General features: G+C 48.6%; 1 protein-coding gene and 1 long non-coding RNA gene across 7 annotated transcripts in view; one reads left to right on the top strand and one right to left on the bottom strand.

The window, feature by feature from the left end:
• The window catches only part of DNMT3B (DNA methyltransferase 3 beta), a 37,846-nt gene extending 20,895 nt beyond the window's left edge, over positions 1–16,951 (bottom strand). For all 6 annotated transcript variants that reach the window (XM_036924698.2, XM_036924700.2, XM_036924699.2 and 3 more), the window contains exons 1-4: positions 16,819–16,951; positions 3,710–3,872; positions 2,695–2,756; positions 968–1,075 (exon numbers count right to left, since the gene is read on the bottom strand). In XM_036924698.2, coding sequence (XP_036780593.2) covers positions 968–1,075; positions 2,695–2,756; positions 3,710–3,866 — 327 coding nt within the window. In that variant the 5' untranslated portion in view covers positions 3,867–3,872; positions 16,819–16,951. The remainder of the gene's footprint in view (positions 1–967; positions 1,076–2,694; positions 2,757–3,709; positions 3,873–16,818) is intronic.
• On the top strand, positions 16,095–19,316 carry LOC118931835 (uncharacterized). The gene is made up of 3 exons (XR_005032508.2): positions 16,095–16,396; positions 18,374–18,534; positions 18,613–19,316. It is a non-coding gene; the product is annotated as an uncharacterized LOC118931835 (long non-coding RNA).
• The last annotated feature ends 780 nt before the right edge of the window (positions 19,317–20,096 follow it).

Genomic DNA, 20,096 nt, shown 5'->3' with positions numbered 1-20,096 from the left:
GATACACATATACTGGGTGAGACTATGAACTGGGCCTGCAATGGTCACCAAATGTCAGTCTTTTGCTTAGCGGGGCTGGGCGACCATGAGCAAAAGTTGCCTCCCCCTTTTCCGGATTTCAAACTTTAAGTCACAGAATTCACCTACAGAAGTGACTCCCCAAGGTAACTGGCAACTGAGCCATCGACCTGCAAGCTATCACGCTTGGGCACTCCCAAGAGCATTTTTTAAAAAAAAGAGAGAGAGATAAAGAAGATGTGGTACATATACACAATGGAATACTATTCAGCCATAGAAGAAAACAAATCCTACCATTTGCAACAGCATGGATGGAGCTAGAGTGTATTATGCTCAGTGAAATAAGCCAGGTGGAGAAAGACAAGTACCAAATGATTTCACTCATATGTGAAGTATAAGAACAAAGAAAAAAACTGAAGGAAGAAAACAGCAGCAGACTCACAGAACCCAAGAATGGACTAACAGTTACCAAAGGGAAAGGGACTGGGAAGGATGGGTGGGAAGGGAGGGATAAGGGAGGGTGGAAAGAAAGGGGCCATTACGATTAGCATGTATAATGTGGGGGGGCACGGGGAGGGCTGTGCAACACAAAGAAGACAAGTAGTGATTCTATAGCATCTCACTACCCTGATGGACAGTGACTGTGATGGAGGTTGTGGGGGGGACTTGGTGAAGGGGGGAACCTAGTAAACATAATGTTCCTTATGTAATTGTAGATTAATGATACCAAATTTTAAAAAAAGAGAGAGAGAGAGAGAGAGTTTAAAAACTGCCATGTATGTGTGAAAGAAAACCTTCACAAGGATAGTTCATGAGCTTTGCTGTCATTTTCCAATGTCGAAACATTTGTTCACCTCTCTCCAAAGTTCCCCAGGGAGAACCAAGGTAAGTTTTTCTAGGCAGGCCTATGCGTGGTTGGAAGTTCCTTAGCTCAAAGTTGGGGACTTACAGCTGGGCTTTCAGACCGTGTCCTGGTTTCACGGAAGAGTTTTGGCATCACTGGAGTGTCCAAACCGTCTCCATCTTCCCCTTCGCCATCTCCGTCACCTGTGAGATCCTTTATAAATGAAACATAAGCTTTAGGGTATCACTAAAAGGTCAGATAACCAGAACAGTTTCAAAAGGAAAAGTTAATCATATTGAAAATAATCTTGATATTGGTCCACATGACCTTAAAAGGTTCAACTACCTCATTTTGTTCCAGAAAGGTTCTACAGTGGCTCACCACATGAGTTCAAGACATGACTGACAAGATAAACCCCAGAGGAATCTGGAAACTGACAAAATGAATGTCAATGCAATATGTATCATGAAGGATTCTGTGTCTACACCCTAGTTAGACTGGTTTGGCCATGCCTAGCAAGGGAGACTGGTCAATTTTCACAATTAACAGTGTCTGGGAGAAATCATAGGCTCAAGGGAGATGCCTCATGACACAATGACCAGAAAGAAATGGCGCCAGTTCTGCGTCAAGTTGTAAAGGCTTCCCTAGTCCAAGTCAGTGGCATACATCAAAACACAGTAAAAACTGAGCACAAAAACTAGAGCAGTGGTGAGTGGCCTCGAGGTCTGGCCAGAGGGATTAAGGACTTGAATTTTCACTTGCCAATTCTGTGGGCCTGGGCAAGTCCATTCTTCTCTCTGTAGAACTGTAACAGGGCGTCCTTTATAGCATTAACACAGTTGTACTGAGAATCCAGTTAATGTATGCTTCCCCCAAGGCCGGGCACAGAGGAGATGCTCAGACAGGACGTCGCATGACTGTTGCGGCTACCTCCCAGAACTGAAACAGCTGTCCTGAGCCTCTGGTCCCGGCACACTGTCCCAGTTCGCCACACAACTCTTGTTCCTCACCATCTGAGTGTCCACTGGGTGCCCTCCAGCAGGATAGACAGAAACTGTATGAGGCAGACTTTTCATTTGTCCAAGACTTTTGTCTAGGACTTTGTCCCCAGTGCCTGACACTGGTTCTTTGAAAAAGTAACCAAACAGACAAAACACTAGTATGATTTAGTAAAAAAACAGAAGGCATAAATAATGTCAGGAATAAAAAAACATTATGGAAAAACTAACTTGGAAAAAACTGATCAAGCAGAAACCTAGATACTGCAGTTAAGTGTTAAAAGATACTGTAGTGATTATTAAAAATCCCCTGAAACAGCTAGGCAAGTTCTTTCTAATGTGTTAAGAGAAAAAAAAAAATTTCTTGAGGTCACATACCCTGCTATCAAAACCAGACAAAGATATATTACAAAAAATAAAATCATATATCCATTTTATTCATAGATACTAAAGTAAATCAAATTCAAAACATACCATGACCAAGTTGGACTTATTCCAGGAATAGGACAGTTTGCTACATAAGAAATTTATCAGTGTAACTCATCATCCAGATTAAGAAAAAAACAACTTCAAAAACTAAGCAGGAAGGATGTAGTAAAAAGCTTCCTAGTTTAATGAAATTAATGGTTATGATAAGAAAAAAAGACTTGGCCTATAACAACAGCAAATACCATCCTAAAGGTTGTTTGAAGCCCTCTGTGCACTTAACAATATTCAAAATGTGTCATTCATCAAATATTTATTGGGTAGCTTAGGTGGGTCCCAGCTTCCACATTTAATGAAAGCTTAACGGAACGCCCTGGAACCCTGAAAAAGGGAGAGTACATCCTGTACCTGAGTATAACTCAGCAAGCTGGAGACTTCCCGCTTGGATAGTCGTGAGCTTGATCTGCGGCCTGTGGAGGAAAGAACCAGTCTGTGTTTTGAGGAAGAGGCAGCTACTACGCCACTGCGTGACAGCCATGTCTTCCTTGCTGATGGGCTGTCCTCTGTGGCCTTCCTCTTTGGGCTATGGTTGGGATCTCCTAAACATCCTTGGGGTTAACTCCTAGCTCCTCAGGACCCATCCATAGTCCCTTCGATGTACTCACACAGTTCATAAGGTAACAGGGCATAGGGCAAGCACCTAAAAAGACCCAAAACAATACTGAAGGTACTTGTAAGAAAAGGCATCAAACTCCTTGCAGAACTGGCCATTTATGACACTGAAATGAGCAATCCAGTGCCTGTCATATCAGCCACAGTTCAAGTGTTCACATGTGGCGCCACAGTTCAAGTGTTCACATGTGGCTTGTAGCTATTACGATGAACAATGCAGAAAAAGAACACTTCCACTCTTGCAGAAAGTTCCATTGGACAGCACAGCTCTACAGGAGTTCTCAACAACAGGACGGGACAGTACAGGGGTTTCCAAACCAGCTGGGTCTGAGAATTTCAGTGGGGAGGATCCCAGGTGGCATGACCTGGGAACTGCTCAGGGGAGAGGATGTTGAGAAACGAAGCCTTTTTCTTCCCACACAATCAGCCCCAGCTGTAAGGCAGGGGTCCCACTGCAGAAGAGCCATCAAAGACCCCAGCTTATGCTGCAATCACCCCTATCGTGACTGATAAAGGACAGGGGTCATCACCTTAGGGTCATCTCCTCTGAATCCCAGCTGAGATGAGAGGAGAGGAGGGGGCCAGGGGCTGTGGCAGGGATGAAAAATGGGCTTTGCTCTGCCTAGGGGGTGTGATGGAGGTTGTCAGAGAGCAGACCCTCTCCCCACAACCTGCCCTGAGCCCGCTGAAGACTTATGCCCCAGCTGTGGTCTGCAGCCTGCCCCACCCCACCTCCCCACGGCCCAGCCACCTCTGATCTCCGGGGTGACGACAGCCTCCAGGATCGGGGGAGAGGGCGCGTCCTTAGAATCAGAAGACCGGTCGCTGCAGCCCCCATTGGTCATGATGGAGTCTTCCCTCCTGCTGGCGTCCTCCTCTCCGTTGAGACGTCTGGTGTCTCCCTTCATTGTTTCCTGCGAGGGCCAGAATTGGCAGGGTAGCACAGGAGCAAGGGCATGAGGGGTCAGCACACCCCCAAACCTCCCGCCAATGGCCCTATGTCATCAGGCCAAGAGAGGCCCCTTGACGTATTCTCAGGGTGATACTCCTGCCCAAGGACCCCGCCCAGGCTGCCCCCCATACCTGCCCCCCTCACCAAACTCGGAGGCTCAGGACTTGGTTCCATGTGGCCAGGCGGCCTGAAGACTCAGACGCCAGCACCCAGGACAGAGGAGGGGGCTGGGCTGTGGTCTGAGGCTCAGACTGCCCTGTGCAATTAGCCGGCCACTTCAAACAATGCCATTTAGGACCAGCCTGCTCTGGCCTGCCTGCCGCCAGCCTTGGTCCCCTCTGCCCCTGGCCCCCTCTCCCTGCCCAGGCTCTGCAGGGCCTCAGGAAGCCAGTGCATTATTTTCCCTCCTGACCCCTTTGTTTGCTCTCTCCCTTCCCCTCAATCTCCAGGTCCTCTTCCCACCCACCCCCTCCTCCCCCACAGAACAGCTTCTCTCCTCTCCATGGCAGCACAAGACCCGCCCTGCTCCAACCTCAGGGGCCCATTGGTCTGATGGCCTGTCGCTCACTCCCCTCCTCCCTCACCAGCTGGGGCTCAGAGTCCCAAGTTCCCAAGAAGGGAAGGGATGGAGAAGGCACAGCAAAGGACTGGGGCAGTTAACAAGGGGCACGCCCCCATCTGCTCCAGCCTCACCCCACCTTTTGTCTCCCCGCTGCTGTCCCTCCTGACAACTGCAATCATTACTAGGCTATTCCGCCAAGACCAGCTCAAGCCAGGTCTTCACTGATGGGTTGAAGGGCTGTGCGACCTTCGACCCGGCCCACAGCCTGCAACATCTTTTGGCTATAAGAACCTGCACCTTTCTCTCCTTTATGCCTTCTAATGTAATTGTGGGCCCGTTTTATAGACAAGGAAAAACTGATACACAGACTGGATTAGTCTCTGAAGTCAAAAATCGTATCTAAGAGGTGGGACCAAGGCAAATACAGAGCCCAGATACAGCATGAAGCCCCCAGAATCCCATTCCTTAGTTTCCCCCAAACCGCTCCAGAGGTGTTTGGCGCCACACCATCCTGTCTGGAACACTACCTGGGAAAAACTTCCCCAGAAAATAGCTGCCTATCAGCTCTGAGTGTTCCCGGCCCATCCTGGGGACTCACCATGCCGGACCAGATGACCCATGCTAGCCTCCCAGGGTACCTTCCAGAAGCATCATCTGGCACCACACCCACCAGGGGGCGCTGTGGGAGCTCAGTCTGAAGGGGCCTGCAGCGTCCCCAGGAGGATTCGCAATGCCAATTGGAATCCCAGTTCCCTCCTCTGCTCTTGTCCATCCCACAGGTGTGGGCGTGGGGCAACTAGACCTCTGCTATTCCCTATATGGCCCAGGAACCAGCACTCTTGGAAACACCTGGGAGCTAGTTAGAGCTGCAGAATCTCAGGCACCACGCTAAACCTACTAAATAAAGATGGACATTTTCACAAGATCCCTAGGTGATTAAGAGGCAAGTTCCAGAAGCACTGTTCTGGTTATAAATGTATACACTGATGCACAGCACAATGTGGCCCAGGGTGTGCAGGTCTGTTCCTAGTTTGTTTTCTTTCAGTACACATTAAGGAACCACACCAACCCCACAGAGAAGTGCCTGACCCCGCCTCTCGGTACCTTTACCTCCCTCCCCACCCTAACCCCGAAGAACAGACTGGCTGACCTACAGCCAGTTCCTGTGAGACCAAGTTGCCAAAATCCCAGGAAAACTGCTGGAGTGTGGTTCAAAGTAATAATTAATTTCCATCGTTTCGCCTCAGGCCAACCCGGTGAACTAAGTAACCTGGGTGGCCTGGCACAGGGTGAGGCTGGGCCACAGCGTTCAAGACACCAGGATGGCCTACAGGGAATTTGGGGGAGGCGTATTGGCAGACAGAGCTGCTAGTCAAGAGCTGATAGCAGGTCAGAGGCTAAAATCAAGGGGCATGACTTTTCACTGGTGATCCAGGGCTCCCTCAGACAGCCCCTAACTGGGTCAATCAGGAGTCTCCCTCTTGTACAGGCCCAGGTAGAGCCTGGAAACCACAGCCAACAATGATTAACTACCTCAGGCTGTCTCCCAGGGCCTCAGCAGTGCCAATATGTCTGCCAGCCTGCTGGACAGACATGTGAGCAAAGCACCTTCCCAATGCCAGATCTCCACACTCAAGGAAAACATCCTGCACCTAGACTAGCCCCAGCACTGGAGGGAGATTCCGAGACAGAAACCAACCAGTGGTGTCACGAGCAGCCAGGGTGCCCCAGTGAGCTGGCCAGTGAACTCCCCCTCCTCCCAGTTGCAAATTCAGTATGTGGTTCCATACAAAATTCCTTCTCAGTAGTTGTCATCAACCTGGGTTTGTGATGGCATTAACTACCCTTGTTACCTTACTGCTACAACCCACACCAGCCTCCAAGGCCCTGCTTCCATAACTGGAAGATGCCCAGCTCAGTTAGTTCCTCTCCACCTTCCACCTTCTACACACAGGCCAAATAAATCCAGCCTCCAGGAAGGCGCTGCTGTGGCTCCCTCAGCCTAGACGCCCTCCCCATCTCCCTACCACATGCCTCCTCACTCAGACTTCAACCACCACATCTCAAAAGCTGGGAAGACTTCTCTCAAAGGTCTCTGCTCCAAAAAGTAATAACCTGGCTGTCTTCATGTGGGTATATAAATCCTCTCACCTGATAATATACCAATTTTTTTTCAGTATTTACTACCATATGCCAGGCACTCTTCTGAGCTGTATGTGTACTAACTTAATCCTTATATGTGGTACGTACCATTACCCCTATTTTACAGATGGGCAAACTGAGGCACAGATAGGTTAAACATCCAAATGCACACTTGATCAATGTGACTTGTTATAGTACTTGAATAAGTCCAGGGAAGTTAAGCAATCAAGAACACACAAATTTAACTACATGCTCTTGGAAACAGGAAGAAATTAGTACCAGGGACTGGTGTGTAATGGTGGATACACATCTCTTTCACCTCCTCCCATGTATCTCAGTTCAGCATCTATTGACTAAAGATAAGATTTCTCAGATAATATGGCCCCCAAGATAAGCCAAGTGCTTTATCTAAGACCATCATTTAGAGCTGCACCTCACCACCCCACTATTGTGCAGTTCCCAGGTCCCTTCTCTAAGCTAAAAGTGGTACAAACATCTCTTTCAAACCCCTCCCACCCCACCACCATCCTAAGACCTGTCTTACCAACCTCCTCTCAACAGACTCAGATGAATTAAGTCATCCCACGAAGTGGCAGTGCCAAGACTCACGCCCATGCACACACAGTCCAGGGCATGTGCCTACTAACTGCTGTGCCCAAGACAAGGAGGACGAGGATTATAAAGTTATGCACAATGCATCCAACATCCCAGGGGCTATGGGAGCCTTATGCCTTAGGGACGATACACCAGCTGAGTGTTTCCCTTCACAGAAGGTGGTGGTCTAACCTTGTAATGTTGGGTGAACTCTGACCTTTTCCCAGAGGCTAGGGTCTAGCACGTGATTCAGGGGTGGGCTCACCCACAAGGTCCTCTGTGCAAGACCCTGCCTCATTAGTGTAGCGTGTTTATGCCCTGACTGAACCAGGTCAGATGTGTCCAAATGCAATGTGGCAGACAGAAGGGTGGGTGGCACCCCCAATTAGATTCAGGGAGGCAGCCCAGGGACTCCCCCCAACCCAGCTATAAAGCTGAGAAGTGATGTCATTCATTTCCTCCAGGCTGGCACTAGCAGCAGAGCTACTTCACAGCCTCTTGTAAATGTTAATTGCATTAATTAAAGACACAATGCAGGAAGTTGGGGACGGTGGGCATAGTGGGGAGGGGGGGCACTTGACAACCCTGTCCCACCCTCAGTTCCCCAGGGCTTAAAGATATGGTGAAGCAAAAAGGGAGCCTTTGAAAAATATTCCCCCAGCTCCCCTATTTAAAACATTCTTTCCTCTCCACAGCCTGTGGGAGGAAGGGAAATCTAGACTTCTCAATCTTCCCTCTTGAACTGCTCAAGTCTTTGTTAGCTATTTCCTCTGTCCAAGATTCAAAAAAAAAAAAAATAGCTCAGATGGAGCAATCACTATGTACCTCACAAAAAAAGAGCTACTCTTGTGAGCCCCCATTCTGCAGATAACTGAACTAGGGCTCAGAGGAAACAGAACCACAGATCCCTAGCCCAGGCTCACACAGCAGCTTAGGGATGGAGAATTAGGCCTGATCCAAGAGACAGATCTTAAGGACATCTTAATAACATGCTAAGTATAGTTACAAAAGTTAAGCCCAAGCATTACGATTAGCATGTATGTGGGGAGGCGGTGGGGCATGGGGAGGACTGTGCAACACAGAGAAGACAAGTAGTGATTCTATAACATCTTACTACGCTGATGGACAGTGACTGTAATGGGGTTTGTGGGGGGGACTTGGTGATGGGGGGAGTCTAGTAAACAATGCTCTTCGTGTAATTGTAGATTAATGATACCGAATAATAATAATACAATAAATAAATAGATAGATAAAATAAAAATAAAATAAAATAAAAATAAAAAACATGAACAGATCTATAATAGTGAATGTAGTGGCTTGGGATGAGCAGACCTGATTTCTAAAAAAGTTAAGTGCAGGATGAACACCTCATCCAGGTGAGTGGAGAGGAGGGAGAACACCCAGGCAGTGGGGACAGTGCATACAAGGGCCAGGGAGCTGAAAACAGGCAGTCCACCTGGCTGATGGCAGAGCACATAGTCCCCACTCTGTGCCTTTGCCTGATGAGGAATCTCCATGAAATTTCAGAAAAGATCAGATTCACAGGAAAGCAGGAAAGAAGTTGCTCTCAATGTTTTTCTCAAACTCCAGTTTTGGCATCTGTGAAATGAAATGGCCTCACCTGATTCCCTGGGTGGCTGGTGCTAAGGACCCCAAAAGTAGATGATAAAACCCTGAGACCTGGAGATTACACATTCTCACGTGCCATCTTGCCAGAATGCCATCTCTGCTTCACAAAGGGAAGCATCCCTTCATCCCGGATGATTCAGGAGCTTGGAGAATTGTTCTAGAAGGTGCCTCTAGGTCATGACTACATGAACCACTTCATTGTAAGGTAACGCTGGGCCACGGTATATTTATCAGAATTACCAAGACTTATCCAAGGGCTGTCTAATTGAACAACTGCAAAAAGTTGGCTATATGATGATACTCCTTGCAGCATTGATCGTATTAGCAAAATATTAACACCAAGATGTTTATCAACAGACTGGAATAAAATTATATTCCATTTAAAATATCATTCATACACACACACAAAACCTAGGAACATACAGAGGTCTGAAAACATATGACAACTTAAACTGGAGTTTAAAGTCAAGGTTTATTATCCTATGTAAACAAAATGCAAGCCACCAGCCCCCTTCCCCTACAATTTATCTGGGAAACCCTTGGAAGGGTGTGCAAATGTGGAGTGGTAACTCAGAAAATGAAGGGTGAGGCAGCATGAGGAGCAGAAAATTCTGTACTTAAGTGTCCACTCCTGTGGCCAGGTGCCCTTTGGCAAAACCAGAGCCAAAGAGCCCTCTGCTCTCTCCTAAAGGGGCTGGGTAAGAAAGGAGAACAATATACTGAAAAGCCACCAATTCAGCCTCTCACAGTAGGCTAGACTTGCTGCTCCAACCAATGCTTTAAATTTCAACCCCACTACACACCGACACAGTGGGGATACTGAGTCAGCCTTTAAGATGGCAATCTCACAATATGATTTAAAATGCCAAGTGTCTGTACCCTGTTACGTGGGATTCTACTGCTAGGAATCAGACCCAAAACCAAAGCTCTCATCAAGGCCTGGGTGTCAAGATGGTCACTGCTGTCCTGTTTGTCAAAGCAATAGCTGCAAACAAATGACTGTCAATAGCTAAATTACATGCAGCCATACTGGGGAATACTACTGAGAGGCAAAGAAAGAAGTAACTATTGTTAAATGAAACATGTAATGTGAAGAGTTTGCATAACAATACAACCCACTTGTTAGTGTTAGCATATATATTAACCCTGTTCCTCCAGCATTTTTTCTCTAATGTAAAAAGTCAGGTCTCTAAGGAAAGTACTTGGTGGGAGGGCTGACTACCCACGACGCTTTTATAAGCAGAAAGCAGACTTTAAAAACACCGCATCCAAGAAACATTTCTTCTTTTGCAATAGCCATTCAAGTTTAGTCAATCTAAAATTACTTGTATATGGTATGAGGTAGGGATTCACTTTTCTCTATAAGGAAAGTTAGACATCTATGATGACTAGTATGTCCCAACTCCACCTCTTTTTTATAAAGTTCTCCTATACATGTGGGATGTTTCTGGGCTCTATTTTTGGTATTTATCCCTTGCCACCCCTTCCAATCATCACAGCTTCATAGTAAGTGCTTGTACCTGCTAGGGCAAGCCTACCAACCTAATTGAAAATGTTCATCCATTTTCTCAAAGGTCTTGAACAACCCCTTAATTTGTGTTTTCTCATTTTTAGTTCCCTTTTCTAGCCCCTAGATTTCTTTTCTAGGGAGCTTAACTCTACATGCAAATAAATTTAGACAGCATTTCTAGTTGGGAGGGCTAGAATTGTCTCCACCATAATCAGAAAATACGTCCTTGTTTACTGTTTGTTTTAAAAAAAGACAAAGTATTTCACAGAAAAATTAGGGGGTGGGGAAAGAGGGTGATGGTGGTCAAAAAGTACAAACTTCCCATTTTAAGATAAATAAGTCCTGGGAAGTTAGTGCACATACAGCATGCTGACTACACAATACTGTATTGTATATTTATTTGACAGTTACACTAAGAGTAGACCTTCAAAGTTCTCACACAAGAGAAAAAATTTGTAACTATGCAACATTAAAATAAAGGGAACTGCATAATAAAACTGGCTTTAAAAAAAAAAACTCACAAAAATTTTTTTAAACAACCTGGTAGGGACGGGTTATCTGCCCACCTCCACACACTGGTGGAGCAGGACTGCACACAAAGAAGTTGGCACAGCAGGCTCTTCACAGCACCTCAAACCCACAGATCTGTGCATCCTGCCAGTTTTGGGGGTACAAGCCAGGTGGAAGCAAAGGCCTCAAAGAAATTTAACATCATTTCAATCCAGACTCTGGCTCCTTGCTAGCTGTATGGCCTTAGGTTTTGGTGACAATCATATTTAATTTTGAGCAGTTACTCTGTACTATGCTTACAGCTCAACATGTAACATCCTAAGACAGGTCAGTGCACTGGGAAAGGCCAGTCTTATCCATTCATCAGAGAAGAGTTTCTGCTCTGCTTCAGGTATCGTGCTTAGTATTAGTACTAAGAATCAAAGGTAGACTAGGGCCAGACAGAGACAGTCCATGTCCTCAAGAAGCTGCCAGCTGGGTTAGGAGAGGGTGGTAGAGAAAAACTACAAGACAGCTGAGATAACATGGCTGGTTCATCCCAGAACCTGCACTGCTCTTAATACTACATATATATATATATGTAGTATTAAGGATTATATAGTATATTAAGTATATATATATATCCTTGTGCCAAGGGCTCAAGAGGACAAGATTTTGCCCACACCTCTATGCACATCTGCTCAGACTCTTCCAAAGCCTATCACCCAGTTACACACTGCCTGCATTTGCATGCACACTACCTCCCATGTAACCCAGGACAACCGAGGTTGAACCTCTGCTGACATCCTGGCCAACACTCTCAGCCAGGTCCACATGTCTTCTGGGCTCCAGTGCTGCAGTTACATGACCCTTAGGTAAAGCCATGCCTGCTTTTGCTGCTGTAGTCAAGTTACACAGCACACATTCATGCAACCAATATGCCAAGGGCCCAGCACTGTGAGTCCAGTAGAAGCCTGGGTTCCAGCCCCAGCTGTGGCCCAAACATGTCCACTTGCAATAGGAAGCAAATGCTGCTTAGGAAGAGGCCCAATTAACCTCCAAAGGTGGGGCTGCAGGGAGGGATGGAAAAGAAATGGTTAGGTACTGTCTCCCCAGGGCCCTTTCCTCCACCCAGGAGCAAGCACAGGAGGCTTGAGGGAGCGAGGGATTGACACCATACTAAGAACCCCTCAGCTATGCTTTCACTGCAGCCAGGCTTGTACCTCCCAGGCAGGGCAATGGAAGATTCCTCTGTTCTGGTGCACAGACAGACCTGAGTGCAGATAATTTCCTTCAGATTTTGGGAGATCCAAAGACAAGTTCAAGTTACTGTCCCACAGATAATTTCGGTCCCTCTCAAACTTGGCAATAAAGTTCAAAACTTAAATATTAAAACTGAAAACAGTAAAACTAAAACTCAAATATTGGAGGGAGCACTAAAGACTATAATTTAATATTCTCAGGGAGATGAAAGATGTATTCAAAAAACAAGATGGGGACACCATTACAAATGGAATCTGTGGTCTTCAAAACAAAAAGATAAAAGCTCAAATACAGAGGTTGGAAGTCAAGAACATCACAAAGACAGAATATAAGGACAAATGTTAGAAGAAAATTCCATCAGGCCAGGAGACTCAGCATCTGATTAAGACAACTTATAGAATAAGAGCAGAAAAATAAAAGGGAGGTGATGATCCAAGGAATTTATAGGAGCCCCTAGCCTTTTTGGGCTCTCCCCTGAAACCCCCTCCCATACACCTGATCAGCATCAACCCATTGCAAAAAGAAACTTATTGGTTAAGAATCTTTTCCCACTGACAACTGTTTACCTCTCTCCCACCCATACTTGACTCTCAGTCATTTCCAGAAATGCATTTGTGACTTCCTCCTATTAATCCTTCAGTGACTACCACTCTCCCACAAATTTCAAAGATCGCAAAAGACCATTTTCCAGGAAATTTAAGTTTGATCCTTGAGTCATAAAACTAAAACGAGAGAGAGAGAGAGAGACAGGGAGAGTGAAGGAGGTGAGGGGCAAGCAGGCGTTTACACCAGGGCAGAGCCCAGAGGCCACATTGTTTAAATGAATGACTATCTCCACCAGTTAAGTTTATTTGGGCAAGTTGGCCAGGCAAGCTGATGATGAAGAACATACAGGAGCAGAAGCAGGTAGTTGCAATTCCAAAGGCTCTCTTCCCACTACTCCGCCAAAACTGTCCTCCGTCAACTTGGGAAACCAGCCCCAGTGGTGACTCCAGTGGTCTCTAAAAGACTTTCACCAACTGAGCCACCTGTTCTTACCACTCCACTTTCATGGGTGTACATCTCTTCCCTTAAGAAAGGCTCCTGGTCCTATCTACATTTTTCTTCATTTCTAAAAGAAATTGATGAGTCCCCAAAATGAAAGCAAAACATGGATTACCTTGGGAATGTGAGATTACAAGGGATGATTAGTTTCTTCTTGGCATCTGAAGATAACTAATTCGATTTTCATTCATATCAAAAACAGTGAAACATCTTTTGAAATATTCCAATTCCTTACACAAAAACAGGTCCTCCTCCATTCTTTGCTCATTCCCTGGAAAACCTCAGGAATGCTAAATGGGATTGCATTTCTCTCAGGAAACAACCACTTGCCAATATTTGAGTGTTTAGTACATAACATGCAACATTTATTGAATCCTCAGGATGTGTATTTTTTAATCTGTAGCAACTCAACTGATTTAAAATTCAACATCCTGAGCAAATCACCAACCATTTTTGGCCTATTTTACAGATGGAGCAACCTCTGAGGCACAGGCCACTGGTTAAATGGAGTGAACAGGAAAGTAAATCCAAACTTTATGCTAATGCCCAGGCCCAATTAGCCTTATGCCTCAGACTGTTAATATGACCCAATGAATAACAGGTGTTCTACAATATTTAGAGTTCCAAGCTAATTTATTTTATGAATGATGACTAAGGCTTGCTAAGCTAATAAAGGATCCTGGGTTCCATTTAGTCCTAACAACTCTACTGGGTAGGTGATTACTTGTACCCACCTCACCTACAGGAACAAGAATCTCAAGAAGGACTACGTGCCCTATGCGTTCACCAGGCCACTTACCCCAGCCACAGCCAGACACATCTCAATACCTGCACTGGGCTTTTTACCTTCTGAAAGGGCAAACTGTCCTGGGATGGTGGCAGATCTGGAAGTGTCCTGGGAAGTGCTAACTGCCCAGGTACAGAAGTGACTGGATAGCTCAGTACCTCAGTTCCATCAGATGCAAAAGAGGCCCAGTGAGAAGATCAGCCCCCTACAAGAAGGGAAACCATCGCATTAGAAAGGAAGAAGATGGTCTGCAAGTGAAAGGAGGAACTGTGTGCTTTTCCAGCTCTGGTCCACCAAGAAACTGAAAATCACCCTATATTCATGATTCATAAAAAACAAAAACAAAAAAAGGCATGTGCCAGATGTGAGGCCCTGTATCAAGGGCTGAGGAGGGTTAGAGCACTTGCCATGGTGTAGGACACAGGAGGACTTAAGAAATGGAGCAAGGACCATCTCAGAGGAAATTGGAAAAGGTGTCTGAGCCTGGAAGTGCTCGCTGGACAGCTGGCACGAGAGCTGGACTGAGACAAAGGAATCCCAACGTAAATTTTTCCCAGGAGAACCTGCCCAAACCCTGTATCAGAAGCAGGTCCCTGGGGCTGCAATGAGGGGTGACAGGCATTTCTGGGCCACAGGGCCCCACATGGCTGGAGGAAAAGGAGGGGAAGCAAAGCAGCCTCCCCAGACCCCACCTCCTTTGCTCCTCCCCTTGGCCCCCTGCAGCTCCCAGATCCTTTCTCCCCTCCCTCCAAGGGCGGGCTGGTATACCCATGGCTTCAAGGAGCAGGATGCAGTCAGCCTCAGCTCTGGGCCCCCTTTGTCTCAACCCAATCGGGGAAAGGTAAAGGATCTCACTTAGCTCTGCAATTAAACCTTCAAGGTAGGCAGCAAGCTTTGGGGGTGGGGATAAAAATGGCCCCAACTCATAAAACAAAAACCATGGCTCCTTTCAAAAGAGAACAAAGGCACTCCTTCCAGCCAACTCCCAAATTGTGGATAACGATTTGGAAAAGTTTTCATAGCTGAGAGGAATAGAGTTCCTGGGTGGAGGAAGGCAGGAAAGGAGGGGCCAACAGAGGTGCCTCCCTTCATCCCCAGTTTTCACTGATGGCCACCCTAAAAAGAGGGGCTGTTGGTTAATTAGTACAGATATTAACATTCATCACCTGCTATACCAAACACTATGGAGCCCTTCCCTGAGTCCAGTGTGGTAGGGGCAGTTAACACTCATCAGACATCTGAGCAACATCGAGCATTAGAGGCTGTATCACACATAACACTGGTTTCATTCTTACACAACTCGGGATTACTATGGTTGTGACTATTTCACAGATGTAATAACCAAAGGCACAGAGGGCAATGAACTTGTTGGGGCAGACTTAACACATGCCAAAGCCCTGTGTGTCCCCCCTGAAGAGGGCAGCCAGTTTAGCCTACATGCTTGATAGTGATGCCAACAGTGGCAGGCTTTTAATGAGGGATTACTGTATGCCAGCCCTATAAAATTGGTACCATCATCTCAACCCTGCAAAAATCACATCTGCACCTGGGCAATGGCGGTGGGGGGGGTGGGGGTCAAGAAGCCACAGCAAGCCTCCCAGAGGGCAGAGGCAGGTCAGTATCCTGGGCCCTCTAACTATGAGGGCCAAAAATAACTGCCACTAGTCCACCAAAACCCACAGCATCCAAAAATCAAGAGACGGTTCAAAGTTCATATTTTGTCCTTAATTCCCTTTAATTCATGTACCTCTCAGCTTGCAGGGGAGGGGAAGAACAAGGGCCCAGCCTCTCAGACCAGGGGTGATAAGGATGGAAGCCCAGACCTGGGGTTGGGCAGAGAACTCCAGCAGCCCTCCCTTGCCACAGGTAAGTGCCTCCAGCAGGACGGCCCCGACCCCAGTGCAGCTCCACGTTGATAACTTGCTAAGGCTGCCGTCTGTCTTTCCCGGCTTTCTACTTTCTCCCCTGTGAAATGGGACTCAACACCCACCTCCCTCGCTGGACAATCACACCGGCACGGAAGCCTGCCTTCTAGGAGGTAGTGATAAAAGCTGTGAGGTCTCAGTTTGCGGAGTTTGGGAAGTGGAACCAGCTTTACCCCGGAAGAGGTAAAAAATGGAAAGTGAGCCCCCAGGGCAGACAGCGCGGCCGGGGCAGGGAGGCGCCGCCCGGGACCGGCTCCTCCCCGGCCAGGTGTGCTGGGCAGCCGCTGCGCCTCGCCCTCAGTGGCTCATCTAATGAGGACCCCGGGACACCTCCCCTCTGGCGCACACCCTGGCCCACTCGGTCGCCCGCACCCACGTCCACTCGGTTCTTTTCTATCCCTCGGAAAAAACCGAACAAAAAACGGCCCATTGCCTGAATCCCAACAGGTCCGAGTCTTAAAGGACGGACGCCCACTCCATCGCAGAATTCTCTCCTCACCCTCTGCTGCCCCGAGGGCGGTTCCCTCTGAAGCCGGAGCAGGTAAGGTTACCCCCTCCCCACGAGCAAAAACACCCCTCTCGCTCCACTTCTCCTGAGGGCCACCTTCCGCCCGCCCCCCCCCCCGCAACGACTCTAGACGTTAGGAAGGCCACCCCGTCCTCCTCCCTGGGGACGAACCTCTCTCCTCGGGGCCCGGGGTGTACAACAAGGGTATCTCTCACACTCGTATCCCTGTAGGACATATGCCCCCTTTTTTCCTTCTTGACCGCTTCTCCTAAGTAGTCAGGGGACCTCTCCTACCCTAGCATGCCTGGTCTCCAGCCGGATGGGAGCCGCCTCCCCAGGAGTCCCCGGGAGAGGGTCCCTCCGTGCCGACCCGGGACCCCTCCACCGTCCCCTCCCCCACCAGCCCACGGAGCCCCTCGACTGGCGAGCTGCCCTCGGGGCCACGGAGCGCTCACCTGCCGAGAGCCTGGCTCGGGCGGGGCTCCGCGGTGGAGCCGCGGGTCGGGACAGGCTGGCGGGAGGCCGGCGGGCGGCCGCGCAGGGCGCCGGGCTCGCGAATCTCCGGCGCCGATCGCCGAGCTACGTTTACTTGGGCCACTTAACCCCCGCGTTGCCGGCGGGGCGCGGCCGCCCGCTCGCCCGCCTGCCAGTGGGCCGGTGGCGCCCGTCGGGGGGCGCTCGGAGTGTCCACGCAAGCTGCGGCCGCCGGGCCGGGGCGGCTGCTGGGAGGAAGCCTCGCGGGCCGGTCCGGACAGGGGGAGTAGGTGGGGAGGGGGCGGTGCCGAGTCCCCTTGTAACCCCTGCCCGGCACTCGCCCCGCCCCCGCCCTGGGGCGCCCCCGCCGCAGCCACTCAGAGCCGGGCCCCGGGCGCCGGGGGGAGCCGGGGAGGAGACGAGGGAAATTTGAAATCACTCCGGAGCCTCCCCTCCGCCCCTCCTCCATAGGCGCCGCCTCCTGGTCCCCTGGGCGTGTTAAATCACCCGCCGGGATAACCGGCCCTAACGCGGGGCTCGCAGACCTCCGCCAACAGCGGAGACTGCTCCTGGAGCCTCACTTCGCCCCCGCCCCACCTCGACCCCGGACCCAGACACGCACGTCTAGTTGCGGGGGCCCAGAGAGGGAAGCGCTCCCACTGGAATCACACAGCAGCCGAGTCTCCTGTTTACCCCCACCTCCAGCTGCAAGGCCACCTGGGCGCTGGGGTGACCCCGCCAGTCAGTCACCTGGCTTTGGACCCTCGAACTAGTCCTTCCTCCCTTCCTCCCACCGTGCTCGGCCTTTGTCAGCCATCTTAAGGGGAGGAGGGAAGCGCAGAGGAGGGAAAGCAGCCAGGTCCCTGGCTGCCTGGGTTGTCGGGTACTGCTGGCATCAGGAGCAGAAGGTGAAGCCCCGTGCTGGTAGTAGGTCTCAGATGCTTCTGCCCTAAAGGACCACTGAGCTACTGGAAAACTGTGCTTCCTAATATTTATTGCAGCTGATATTTATACTTAAATATTTGTTTACCTGCTTTCTGTGTGTCTGCACATTAGACTATGGGGCCAGGGTCTCAGTGTGTCTTAGCACACAGTAGATGCTCTATAAATATGTGCTGAATGAATGAATGAACAAATGAGTGATGACATGATGGCCTACAGGACTTATGTGCCCTAGCTCTTGCCTGCCTTTCCAGACATTGCCTACCCTTCCTCCTCCCTCCCTTCACTCTGTCCTCACCTCTGTATTGTTCCTTAAACACATCAATCATGTTCCTGGACATTTATTTGCCCAAATCTCCGTATAGCCAGCTTCTCACCAGTCAGTTCTCTACCAAAAGCCTACCTTCTGGAGAGGCTTTTCCTGACCACCCCACCTGAACAGTCTCCTTTCTCCATCATTCCTATCCTATTTTATTCTCTTTGTAGCACTTACAGCTATTTGAATTGTTTCGCATAGTGCCTTGTTTGAATATTTCCTTTTCTTGCTTTTTTTTCTTGTTACACACACATATTACAAACTCTACGGCATGACAGCAGGAACCACACCTGTCTGCTTGTTCCAAGATGTGTTTCTAGTGCCCACAGGAGGAGTTTGATAAAAGTTTGCTGAAGGAATGAATGAGCAAGGGTTTCCTGCCTCCTGAGCTCCAGTTCTCTGAGTAAAACCAGAGCTTTCTCCCTTCATCTCTTATCAGGTATTTGCAAATAAGAAAATGGCAAATTCTCTGGAAGCTACAAAAGTTTCTAAACTTACTGCATCTTGTTCTACCTAGGGACCTGGAGAGAGGGTAGGAAGGTACAGGAGTGAAATGAACCCAGCAACTCAGAGAACCCCAGGTGAATGAGCAGCAGGAACTCCTAGGCATTGGCCTTCTGACACAAACATAGAAAACTGCCTTCCAGTCACTGGTGCAGGATGAGGAGAATCTCTCAAGAGGGCCTATGGCTTGCCCCCACCATCTAGGGTATGTCTTTAGAGGAGAGAAAAATGCATATGAGCTGGTGGGCCTATGGGGAGGGCTGTTGGGTCTCTGTTTTCTGATCCATAAGCCAAGACCTGCCACGTGGCAAAGGATGTCCATGCACCACAAGGAATGCCTGGGAGGCCTACTGAAGAGGCCGAAGAACTGGGGCTTTCTGGGACATGGCAGATATTTCTGGGGACAGCAGACCCTCTAATAAAAAATCCAGGAATAAAAAAGTAGAAGGTCTGATGGAGCAAGTGGTCTCAGTTCTGTCATTTGGAAAGGAGGATGAATGCCAGGAGAACCAGAAAAAGGAAAAAGACCTGATGTGACCCCAGGGCACAGAACTTGGTAGTCTACAAAGTTCATTGGTCATATTCACCCCCTCATTTGAGTCTCAGCCAAATGAGGAATCAGGGCAAGGAGAACTGGGGGCTCCATTTCAGATGAATGGCCTAAGGCCCAGAGAAGAGAGAACTTGTGCAGAGTGAGGCAGCTGGGCAGCCTGACCTTGACTGAACAAACACCTGCTACGCGGCAGGCACCTAGCTAGGAATACAGATAGGAAGATCCAGAGCTTACATGCTGGTTGGCGAGCATCAGAAACAAACGATAAGAGAATGCCAAGTATGGATAAATATGGGAAGAAGATAAAATGGAGGTTGGCATGATGGAGCCAGAGGAAGACCTAGGCCAGGATCTACTTTGGCATGTGGGAGGGACAGCCAGTAGCCAGAGCAGCAGGAGTAAGGAGGAAAGAAATAACAGGGCCCATGTCTTGTGAAACCTAGTAAGCCATAGTGGGGGGGGGTTGGATGTTTCTATTTGAGCCATGATCTGGCTCAGATGCTTAAAATAGACTTGAGTGGGGAAGTGGATGGGGAGGAGGCTGGTACCTATTCTGGAAGACTGAGAATGGTGACCTGGACCACAGTGGGAGCAAGTAAGTAGAAAGAAGTGATTGGATTTGGGATAGATTGTGGAGGTTGAACCAAGTGGTAAAGGAAAGAGTAGCATCAAAGATGTCCCAGGGATTTTAGCCTGAGTACCCAGGTAAAAGGTGGTACATTTACCTAAATGGGAAAAGTTTGCAGAATGTGGATTTGGAGGGGAACTCAGTAGGTCTGCCTTGGCCTTGTGAATGGGAGTCATACTATGGGCTGGGCTGGGCTGGTACCCAGGTGCCCTGACTCTGTCCAGTGCTCCTCTTCCTGCCTGGGTGGTAAGCCATGCCATATACAACTTCCCCACCACACCACTCTCCCAGATTGCATCCTCAGAGGGGGACTTGT

This window comes from Manis pentadactyla, chromosome 5 (assembly GCF_030020395.1).
Source record: "Manis pentadactyla isolate mManPen7 chromosome 5, mManPen7.hap1, whole genome shotgun sequence".
NCBI lineage: Eukaryota > Metazoa > Chordata > Mammalia > Pholidota > Manidae > Manis > Manis pentadactyla.
The sequence above is the reverse complement of the archived record's forward strand: the minus strand, read 5'-3'. Positions and strand labels throughout refer to the sequence as shown.